The 12,500-nt window shown below is 41.9% G+C and overlaps 1 protein-coding gene across 1 annotated transcript in view; it reads left to right on the top strand.

Annotated features, from left to right (window-relative positions):
- Nucleotides 1-6,216, top strand: part of LOC112071173 (cGMP-dependent 3',5'-cyclic phosphodiesterase-like) — a gene marked incomplete at its 5' end in the record, with an annotated part of 9,338 nt that extends 3,122 nt beyond the window's left edge. The window contains 8 exon segments of the mRNA XM_070439287.1: nt 244-291; nt 433-507; nt 1,648-1,747; nt 2,098-2,147; nt 2,149-2,204; nt 4,625-4,670; nt 4,769-4,875; nt 4,978-6,216. Of these exon segments, the coding sequence (XP_070295388.1) occupies nt 244-291; nt 433-507; nt 1,648-1,747; nt 2,098-2,147; nt 2,149-2,204; nt 4,625-4,670; nt 4,769-4,875; nt 4,978-5,227 (732 nt within the window).
- Nucleotides 6,217-12,500: the final 6,284 nt, after the last annotated feature.

The raw sequence follows: 12,500 nt of genomic DNA, 5'->3' as shown, positions 1-12,500 counted from the left end.
TTTCTGAATGCACCGAACATGTAGTCACAGCCTGGAAAACAGCCCTCACACACACAACCTCGCTCAACACACATACAGGTATAGCACCGGTAACACTTGTCGAACACGCAGTAGGAAAAGTCGAGGAAAGACTGTGGTTAGACAAGGGTAGTACACTTCACTTCAGTAATTACAGCAGCATAGAGAGCAAACTGAGAGGTGGTCTATCTATGTAATAACGTGTTCTGTCTTCTTCCTCTACAGCAATCTGTCCTGGCTGCCCTCTACAGCTCAGAGGGCTCTGTGATGGAGGTAAACACACACACACACACGCACACACACACACGTACACACACACACACAAACACACACATTTATCTCTGGGACTATAGTGACACCTAGTGGCCATCCTTTAACCTCCTATCCAATAATAACCTGTGTTTGTTTCCCCAGCGACACCACTTTGCCCAAGCCATAGCCATTCTGAACACCCACGGCTGCAACATCTTCGACAAGTTCTCCAGAAAGGTCAGTTTCTCTCCAGTCTGGGATCCCACACTGATTGTCTCCTGACCCAGGACACACAGGACTTTTATAGGGTGTGTGTATGTGTGTGTCTGTGTGTGTGTGTGTGTGTGTGTGTATTGTATTAACAGGACACCCAGGACTTTTATAGGGTGTGTGTGTGTGTGTGTGTGTGTGTGGTGGTGTGTTGTGTGGTGTGTGTGTTGTGTGTGTGTGTGTGTTAACAGGGACACCCCTGGACCTGTTTATAGGTTGTGTTTCTGTGTGTGTGTATGTTGTGTTAACAGTACACCCAGGACTGTTATAAGTTGTGTGTATGTGTTGTGTTAACAGCACTGTAACATAACTCATGTATATGGTAATTATGGGTGTTATCACCAGTAAAATACTCTGAAACATTTTACTGTAGCATACTGTAAATGATGGTGCATTGTGGGAAAATGTTGTGGGTGGGAAAATAATTGCTTTATTTCGAATGGTACTGTAATTCCACCCCACAGAATACACTACCGTATCTTTGGAGCGCCAAACACCTTTTGACCACTAGTGGGCGCATGATATTGTTGTTTCTGGCTCATTAACATATTTTGATGCGTGCCTTGTAAGAGGATTTAATATTTATTTCATGGTGAGTCAGAATGCTGTACCAATTTAACTTTTATGTGGTTGTAGTGCCCCATCAATTTAAATATATCGGGGACAGATTGGAGTGGCAGCTAGTCGTGAACCTTAAATGGTTGAGCATTTTGCTATGTCATTTTGCCTTGTAGTCGCTGCCAGTTTGGAAACCTTTGTTAAGGCCTCTAGAATTGCAAGTTATTTAAAACACCAGATATTCATTAATGTATTGTAATGTGGAAACACGTTACCTAGCAGCAAATCTGCTTGCACCAATCCCTTGTAATTACAGAAAAATGCTGTGAAATACAAACCTTTCCTCTCAATGAATTTCTTTCATCTATCCATTCATTCTGATTGTGGTAGCATTTACTTCATTACAGAGTACCTTCTTTTCATACCATATTTATATTACAGTATATTACTTGCCGTCGAGCTGCCTGTCAGATACTGTCAAATTCACGGTAACCGCTTTACAGTGAGGTCACCCAGGACTATTATAGGTTGTGTGTGTGTGGTTATCAGGACTACCAGAGGATGTTGGACTTGATGAGGGATATCATCCTGGCCACTGACCTGGCTCACCACCTCCGCATCTTCCCCGACCTGCAGAGGATGGCTGACGGTAAGGCTGTGTGTGTGTGTGTGTGTGTGTGTGTGTGTGTGTGTGTGTGTGTGTGTGTGTGTGTGTGTGGTGTGTGTGTGTGTGTGTGTGTGTGTGTGTGTGTGTGTGTGTGTGTGGTGTGTGTGTGTGTGTGTGTGTGTGTGTGTGGTGTGTGTGTGTGTGTGTGTGTGTGTGTGTTATACTTTTTTTGCACCTACGAGGGAAACAATTGTCAGCCTTAGGCAATAGAAGGTTGAGTCTACCTAGGCTGACAATCTGGCCCCAGGGGAGTTGTGTGTGCGAATTTGTGAGTATGATAGTCTTCCATTTTCTTTCCCTTTCTGTTTGTACGTGTGTGTGCGTGTTCCTAGCTGGCTACAATCCCAAAAATCAGACCCACCGTTCTCTGCTGCTGTGTCTGCTTGATGACCTCATGCGACCTGTCGGACCAGACCAAGGGCTGGAAGACACCGCAAGATCCGCTGTGAGGAACCATAACGTCTACTCCTAACCCACAACCCCAAACCCAAACCTCAACCAAACCCTAACCCTCAACCAAACCCTAACCCAAACCTCAACCACAACCCTAACCCTAACCCTTCAACCCTCAACCCTAACCATAACCCTCAACCCTAAACCATAACCCTCAACCACAAACCTTACCCAAACCTCAACCCTAACCCTCAATCAACAAACCCTAACCCAAACCTCAACCACAACCCTAACCCAAAACCTCAACCCTAAACCCTAACCCATTACAACCAAACCCTAACCCTAACCCTAACCCTCAACCACAACCCTAACCCTAACCCAAACCTCAACCACAAACCTTACCCAAACCTCAACCACAACCCTAACCCAAACCTCAACCACAGAAACCCTCAATACACATCATCCTGCCATTACAACCTCCCACAATATACAAAGGGAAAAACTTGAGTTTTTGGACACTCAGGTTTTCTTTGTATTTTCTGATGGGTTAACTAAATCATTGGCCACTAAAGTCTTCTTTAAGGAGACCGATAGGCATGCCCTGCTACATAAGGCAAGTTATCATCCAAAACATACTTTCAGAGGGATTATTAAATCTCAGCTGATCCGGTTCAATAGAATCTGTACATTGGGTGAGCACGTGGAGGAGGCCATAACCATCCTTATTAGAGCCTTGGGGCCACGGGGATATTCCAAACGTTTCCTTCGGGGGATAAAGGCAGAGGTAGGAGAATTATTTGGCAGGGAAGGGGGTTACAATAAAACAGCAGAAACACACAATTTGATACCATTTGTTACCATTTGTTACAACATACTCTGGGAGCTTGGGTGGATGTAATAGGACCTTGAGGTCTAACTTCAGGGAAGCCCAACAAGCTGTGGAAGGGCTGGTAGATTGTAGAGTAATCTCAGCCTATAGAAGAAACAAACACCTCGGGGACAGGTTAGTCCACTCTGCCTTCCAGACGAAAGATGCACCTAATAAATTGGATAAATATTTGGGGAGATCCAATTATATTGTTCATGCCTTCTCGGGGCTGGGGTTCCTCGTAAGACAGAGGATCGAATTGTCCACTGTAAACTTGATCTATGGAATTAAGTGTAAATTGTGCCAAAAGATTTACATAGGAGAAACAAAGAATGCACTACAGGTCAGACTGAAACAACATCTATACCATATGGCTAAAGGTAATAAGAGTACTGTACTGTATTTGCATTTTAGCCTACATGCAGTGGACGGCTTGAGTATTTTTGGTCTGGAGACAAACGGGAGCTGGTCCAGGACACAACGACAGGGGATGGAAACTTGGATTGGGCGCCTCAATACGATAGATCCTAAGGGCCTGAATGAAAAATATTACATTTATCTTGGCTTATTTACCTGATGGGAGGGGTCCTCTCCGGTGCAGTGACATGGGTTATTTTGTGGGGGGATATTTATTATTAATAAATAAATATTTATTTATTTGTGGATTTACTCTTATGTCTTTTAAGCACTGACCATAAATATGATGGCACTTATTTGTATCATATTCTTTGACTCCTTAGTGTGGCGTGGTTTTATCTTATTTATTTTTTGGATACTTTTATAGTACTTATCTTGAGTTGAAAGCACTTTCTTTTATATTCTTTTTTAGTCATTAAAGTATTTTTATACATAAGTCTTACCATTTATCCTAAAGGGGTTGCCAGTGCCAGTGCACATCAGATTCGTCTGTTATTTATTAAACCTAACCCAGCCCGTGCCTGGCATTTTATACATTATTTGGGTTTTAAAAGACTTATCTGACTGGATTGTTTTAGTATTTTCGTTGTTTTAATTTGTTTGTCTATTCTTTTTTAGTCATTAAAGTATTTTTATACATAAGTCTTACCATTTATCCTAAAGGGGTTGCCTGTGCCAGTGCACATCAGATTCGTCTGTTATTTATTAAATCTAACCCTCAACGTGCCTGGCATTTTATACATTATTTGGGTTTTAAAAGACTTATCTGACTGGATTGTTTTAGTATTTTCGTTGTTTTAATTTGTTTGTCTATTCTTTTTTAGTCATTAAAGTATTTTTATACATAAGTCTTACCATTTATCCTAAAGGGGTTGCCTGTGCCAGTGCACATCAGATTCGTCTGTTATTTATTAAATCTAACCCTCAACCACAACCCTAACCTCAATCCTCAACCACAACCCTGACCAAAACCCAGACACTAACCCTATAGGTTCATGTTCATATCCTGGTTCAACCCTAATCCTAACCTCAAGCCTCAACCCTAACCCTAACCTCAACCCTAGCCTCAACCCTCAACCCTAACCCTAGCCTCAAACCTAACCTCAACCCTAACCCTCAACCTCAACCCTAACCCCAGACCCTAGTTGACCTTTGACCCTAAACCTATTTTTCTCTCTGTGTATTCAGGAGCTGATCTATAAAGAGTTCTTCTCCCAGGGGGATCTGGTATGTGTGCTGCACTTTATTCCTGCACCGTATTTGTGTGTGTGTGTGTTGGGGGGGTGAGTGTGTATCTGACGTGTGTAACTTACTTGTGTGTGCAGGAGAAGGCGATGGGGAATCGTCCCAGTGAGATGATGGACAGAGAGAAGGCCTACATCCCAGAGCTACAGATCAGCTTCATGGAACACATCGCCATGCCCATCTACAAGTAAGAACCAATCACAACACAGCGTTTATCACTACTGACCCAATCACAACACGGCCCACAGCACCACCTAATATTGTGTCCCACGCCCCTGTCCTCTCATAGGCTGCTGTCAGAGCTGTTACCAGGGGCAACCGAGCTGTATGAGCGTGTAGCGACCAATCGAGTACAGTGGACCAAAGTCTCCCACAAGTTCAGCGTCCGTGGGTTGCCTAGCAACAATAGCCTCGACTTCCTGGATGAAGAGTATGAATTGCTGCAATCCCAGGGTGCACTTGGGGATGACAGCCACTGCGATGACACCCACTGCCTCAACGGTTGCCTGGWTGAGGGGGGCGGAGGGAGGGGCCTGTAACCATACCGACCAATGGGAGTGGAGAAAGCAGTATCTCTAGGCTAATAGAAACCTAAGGAAACGATTCCCTTTTTACGTCCTCAAGCGGAGAAGGCGGGACTCCGAGACAGTTTGACGTTTGACTGACAGCTGTCAATCTCTAAGGCTGAGCAAAACAGATGGAGTGAATGCAGGAGGGACGATTCAGATGAATCATTTCAAAGGAGTCGATTCAGACTATTCGATTCAGACAATTCCTGTAGATGCTAAATGTGACTGAACTCCTGTGAGGAAAGCAGAGAGTCGTGTTGACTCTGGAAATGATMATTTTCATAACGAGGTCTCCGTTCAGTTTCTTCTGAGTTTCTGTTTCACACACAGACACCTAATAGGTAAATACCTGTGTAAAAACACATAGGTAAATAGCTCCTTTCCTAGTTAACAGAAAGCTGTGTAGTACGAAGGACAGTTATGGAATCTGTTGGTTTATGTTGTTTTAAGATCATCAGAATCCCTCCCATCAGCCCACACACACCCTGATGAGCTGCTATGTCACTCATATGACTGCTTATGTATACTGTATGTAGCCTACACCTTGTGTGTTACACCCTTTATCTCAGCCAGTATTGGATGTATTTTTCATGTCTTAGGCATCATGTAAGTCTCTAGTTTGCCAGATATTATATTTGTTATATGGAGACCATTCGTGGCCATGCGATGCCCAGTGGTTATTGAGGGAAACTGTATCTGCCTTGTGTCAGGAAATGTGAGTGGAACTTCCCTCTTTTGAAAATGGGGACAGTTTGACAGTCAGTGATCACTGGTTAGTGCCATCCTCATTAGCTAACACACACACACAGACACACACAGACACACACAGACACACACAGACACACACAGACACACACAGACACAGACAGACACAGACAGACAGACAGACAGACAGACAGACAGACAGACAGACAGACAGACAGACAGACAGACAGACAGACAGACAGACAGACAGACAGACACCAGACACACGCTCAAAGAACACAGCCACAACACATTCAAGGCCACTAAGAGCCACAAATTCCTCTTTTTTCTTCTTAGTGTTTCTCTCTGTGTCTCTATATAACCCCTTGAAACACATGGAATAGAGTGTAAGTGAAGCCCTTTAAATGATCAGTGTCATCGTGTGTTGTGTGTGTGTGTGTGTGTGTGTGTGTGTGTGTGTGTGGTGTGTGTGTGTGTGTGTGTGTGTGTGTGTGTGTGGTGTGTGTGTGTGTGTGTGTGTGTGTGTGTGTCTGTGTGTGTGTGTGTGTGTGTGTGTGTGTGTGTGTGTGGTGTGTGTGTGTGTTGTGGGTACGGATCTGCCTTATCGTGCATCTATGCTGCCTTTCTCAGAGCCTTACCATGTTTGGACATAAGATACACACAGACACAGAGGCAAACAGTATCTCCAGTGTGTGTGTGAACACGACCTATAGATTGAAGTGTGTTGATGAACAGACCTATTAATGACAGTGTGTTGAGCGAAGACCTATAGATGTACAGTGTGTTGTGTAATGATGACAGTCCTATAGATAGATGACAGTGTTATTGATGAACAGACTATAGATGACAGTGTGTTGAGAAAGACCTATAGATGACATTGTGTTGATGAACAGCCTATAGATGAAGTGCCGTTGATGAACAGACTATAGATGACAGTGTGTTGATTAACAGACTATAGATGACAGTGTGTTGATGAACAGACTATAGATGACAGTGGTTGATGAACAGACCTATAGATGACAGTGTGTTGGTAACACTATAGCGACAGTGTGTATATGAACAGACCTATAGATGACAGTGTGTTGATGAACAGACTGTAGAGTTTTTCCTAGCCCGGGCTTCTACACCCTGATTGCTTGCTTTTGGGGTTTAGGCTGGGTTTCTGTACAGCCTTTGAGATATCAGCTGATGTAAAGAAGGCTATATAAAATAAACGTGATTTGATTTGATTTAGATGACAGTGTGTTGAGGAACAGACCTATAGATGACAGTGTGTTGGTTAACAGACCTATAGATGACAGTGTGTTGATGAACAGACCTATAGATGACAGTGTGTTGATGAACAGACCTATAGATGACAGTGTGTTGGTTAAAGACCTATAGATGACAGTGTGTTGATGAACAGACATAGATGACCGTGTGTTGAATGAACAGACCTATGATGACAGTGTGTTGGTTAACAGACTATAGATGACAGTGTGTTGATGAACAGACCTATAGATGACAGTGTTTTGATTAACAGACCTATAGATGACAGTGTGTTGAGGACAGACGTCTAGATGACAGTGTGTTGATGAACAGACCTATAGGATGCAGTGTGTTGATGAACAGACCTATAGATGACAGTGTTTTTGATTAACAGACCTATTAGATGACAGTGTGTTGATGAACAGACCTATAGATGACAGTGTGTTGATGAACAGACCTATAGATGACCGTGTTGTTTTGATTAAAGACTATAGATGACAGTGGTGTTGAGAAACAGACTATAGATGACAGTGTGTTATGACACCTATAGATGAAGTGTGTTGATGAACAGACCTATAGATGACAGTGTGTTGGTTAACAGACCTATAGAGACAGTGTGTTTGATTAACAGCTATAGATGACAGTGTTGTTGATGAACAGACTATAGATGACAGTGTGTTGTGTGAACAGACCTATAGATGACAGTGTGTTGTTATCAGTGATGTGTGTGTTAACATACCTATAGATGACAGTGTGTTGGTTAACATACCTATAGATGACAGTGTGTTGGTTAACAGACCTATAGATGACAGTGTGTTGGTTAACAGACCTATAGATGACAGTGTGTTGGTTATCAGTGTGTTGGTTAACAGTGAGTTCACTGTCTCAGGAGTTTAAAACACACTACCACTCAACTCCAATCAATCAGTCACCTAAATGTTAAACTAATGTGTGAAACTGCTGCTCGGTGAAGCCAGAGCAACAGCTTACCCTCACCACATGTCAGGGCTTACATACTGTATATGTGGAAGAATTAAGGCCATATATGTGAATATATTTCTTAAAAGGGCGTACAGGTGAATATATTTGTTAGATGAATGAACTGGGGATGTTGGTTAGGTGACAGGGGCGTACAGGTCAATATATTTGTTAAGTGAATGGTGTATAGGTGAATATATGAATGGACTGCATATAGCTTAATATATTTGGTAGATGATTCTCCCTCAGGATGTCTGTGTGTATGACTTCACTGACTTTGACTTCATGTTATTGTACAGATTTGAACTGTTCTAATGGCATTCAGGTAGGCTAGCGATCTGAAGCCTCGCTCTAGTGCTGTATGTCTGTGACCTCTGACCCCTGATGAACACAGATTCACTTCCTCTTTTCCCCTGTTGTTGTTTTCCGCCCTCCCATTCCAGATCTGCCTTCTTCATATGTGTTTTGATGATGATGATGCAGAAACTCTGATGTAAATACAGTCTGATCTTAAATTATTACTTTAGACAGTTGTCTCTCTTAACTTTGTTTTACGTTAGCGTGTTTGTGTCAGCGAGTCAGGGCTCCATCATGTGCCAATCCCCATCTCCACGGAAACGCAGGATTCTTACCTGTGATGTAATCACATAGGCTATATATAAATGCTGTAAATAACAGTTTATGAAGTGTTACTTGATTCTATGTAATTATTACAATGAGGACTATTTTAATTATTTCATGTTATACAGTTGAAGTCAGAAGTTTACACTTAGGTTGGAGTCATTAAAACTAGTTTTTCAACCACTCTTGTTAACAAACTATAGTTTTGGCAAGTCGGTTAGGACATCTACTTTGTGAGTGACACAAGTAATTTTTCCAACAATTGTTTACAGACAGATTATTTCAAAGTTGTAGCATTGCCTTTAAATTGTTTTAACTTGGGTCAAATGTTTCGGATAGTCTTCCACAAGCTTCCACAACAAGTTGGGTAATTTTGGCCATTCTCCTGACAGAGCTGGTGTAACTGAGTCAGGTTTTTAGGCGCCTTGCTCGCGCACGCTTTTCAGTCTGCCCACAAATTTTCTATAGGCTTGAGGTCAGGCTTTGTGATGGCCACTCCAATACCTTGACTTGTTGTCCTTAAGCCATTTTGCCACAACTTTGGAAGTATGCTTGGGGTCATTGTCCATTTGGAAGACCCATTTGCGAACAAGCTTTACTTCCCAACTGACGTCGGAGATATTGCATCAATATATCCACGTAATTTAATCCTCATGATGCCATCTATTTTGTGAAGTGCACCAGGCCTCCTGAGCAAAAGCACCCCCACAACATATGCTGCCAGCCCCGTGCTTCACGGTTGGGATGGTGTTTTTTCGCTTGCAAGCCTCCCTTTTTCCTCCAAACATAACGATGGTCATATATGACCAAACAGTTATATTTTGTTTCATTAGACCAGAGGACATTTCTCCAAAAAGTACGAACTTTGTCGCCATGTGCAGTTGCAAACCGGCTTTTTTTATGGCGGTTTTGGAGCAGTTGCTTCTTCTTGCTGAGTGGCCGTTCAGGTTATGTCAATATAGGATCGTTTGACAGTGGATACAGATTGCTTTCTCACCTGTTTCCTCCAGCATCTTCACAAGGACCTTTGCTTTTGTTCTGGATTGATTCGCACCAAAGTACGCTCATCTCTAGGAGACAGAACGTGTCTCCTTCCTGAGCGGTATGACGGCTGCGTGGTCCATGGTGATACTTGCGTAATATATTTTGTACAAATGAACGTGTACCTTCAGGCGTTTGGAATTTGCTCCAAGGATTAACCAACTTGGAGGTCTACAAGACTTGGCTGATTTCTTTTGATTTTCCGCATGATGTCAACAAAGAGGCCTGAGTTTGAAGGTAGGCCTTGGAAATACACCACGTACACCTCCAATTGACTCAAATGATGTCAATTAGCCTATCAGAAGCTTTATAAAGCATGACATAATTTTTTGGAAGTTTTCCAAGCTGTTTAAAGGCACAGTCAACTTAGTGTATGTAAACTTCTGACCCACTGGAATTGTGATACAGTGAATTATAAGTGAAATAATCTGTCTGAAACAATTGTTGGAAAAATTACTTGTGTTCACTACAAAGTAGATGTCCTAACCGACTTGCCAAAACTATAGGTTTGTTAACAAGAGTGGTTAAAAACTAGTTTAATGATCAACCTAAGTGTAAACTTCTGACTTCAACTGTATAACATGAAATAATTAAAATAGTCCTCATTGTAATAATTACATAGAATCAAGTAACACTTCATAAACTTATTACAGGCATTTATATATAGCCTATGTGATTAATCACAGGTAAGAATCCTGCGTTTCCTTGGAGATGGGGATTGGCACATGATGGAGCCTGACTCGCTGACACAAACACGCTACGTAAAACAAAGTTAAGAGAGACAACTGTTCTAAAGTAATAATTTAAGATCAGACTGTATTTACATCAGAGTTTTCTGCATCATAATCATCAAAACACATATGAAGAAGGCAGATCTTGGAATGGGAGGGCGGAAAACAACAACAGGGAAAAGAGGAAGTGAATCTGTGTTCATCAGGCAGAGGTCACAGACATACAGCACTAGAGCGAGGCTTCAGATCGCTAAGCCTACTGAATGCCATTAGAACAGTTCAATCTGTACAATAACATGAAGTCAAAGGTCAGTGAAGTCCATACACACAGACATCTGAGGGAGAATCATCTACCAAATATATTAAGCTATATGCAGCCATTCATATATTCACCTATACACCATTCACTTAACAAATATATTGACCTGTACGCCTGTACTAACAACATCCCAGTGTCATTCATCTAACAAATATATTCACCTGTACGCCCTTTTAAGAAATATATTCACATATATGGCTTAATTCTTCACATATACGTATGTAAGCCCTGACATGTGGTGAGGGTAAGCTGTTGCTCTGGCTTCACCAGCAGCAGTTTCACACATTAGTTAACATTTAGGTGACTGATTGATTGGAGTTGAGTGGTAGTGTGTTTTAAACTCCTGAGACAGTGAACTCACTGTTAACCAACACACTGATAACAACACACTGTCATCTATAGGTCTGTTAACCAACACACTGTCATCTATAGGTCTTTAACAACACCACTTCATCTATAGGTATGTTAACAACACACTGTATCTATAGGGTATGTTAACCAACACACTGTCATCTACAGGTTTGGTTAAACCAACACACTGTCATCAATAGGTCTGTTCATCAACAACTGTCATCTATAGGTTGTTCATCAACACACTGCATCTATAGGTCTGTTAATCAAGCACACTGTCAGCTATAGTCTGTTACCAACACACTGTCATCTAAGGTCTGTTCATCAACAACAACTGTCACTATAGGTCTGTTCATCAACACCACTGTCATCTATAGGTCTGTTCTCAACACACTGTCATCTATAGGTCTGTTAATCAAAACACGGTCACTATAGGTTGTTCATCAACACACTGTCATCTATAGGTGTTCATCAACACACTGTCATTATAGGTCTGTTAATCAAAACACTGTCATCTATAGGTCTGTTCATCAACACACTCTCATCTATAGCGCTGTTTCATCAACACACTATCTATACGTGTTTCCTCAACACACTGTCATCTATAGGTCTGTTAATCAAAACACTGTCATCTATAGGTCTGTTCATCAACACACTGTCATCATAGGTCTGTTAACCAACACACTGTCATTATAGGTCTGTTCATCAACACACGGTCATCTATAGGTCTGTTCATCCAACACACTGTCATCTATAGGTCTGTTAACCAACCACTGTCATCTATAGGTCTGTTCATCAACCACACCTGTCATCTATAGGTCTGTTCATCAACACACTGTCATCTATAGGTCTGTTAACCAACACACTGTCATCTATAGGTCTGTTCCTCACACACTGTCATCTAAATCAAATCAAATCACGTTTATTTTATATAGCCTTCGTACATCAGCTGATATCTCAAAGTGGCTGTACAGAAACCCAGCCTAAAACCCCAAAAGCAAGCAATGCAGGTGTAGAAGCACGGTGGCTAGGAAAAACTCTACAGGTCGTTCATCAACACACTCATCTATTAGGGTCTGTTCATCAACACACTGTCAGCTATAGTCTGTTAACCAACACACTGTCATCTATAGGTCTGTTCATCAACACACTGTCATCTATAGGTCTGTATCAAACACACTGTCATCTATAGGTCTGTTAATCAACACACTGTCATCTATAGGTCTGTTCATCACGCACTGCATAGAGA

The sequence above is a fragment of the Salvelinus sp. IW2-2015 genome, unplaced genomic scaffold (assembly GCF_002910315.2).
Source record: "Salvelinus sp. IW2-2015 unplaced genomic scaffold, ASM291031v2 Un_scaffold1539, whole genome shotgun sequence".
NCBI classification, from domain to species: domain Eukaryota; kingdom Metazoa; phylum Chordata; class Actinopteri; order Salmoniformes; family Salmonidae; genus Salvelinus; species Salvelinus sp. IW2-2015.
This window is presented reverse-complemented; position numbering and strand designations above follow the sequence as displayed.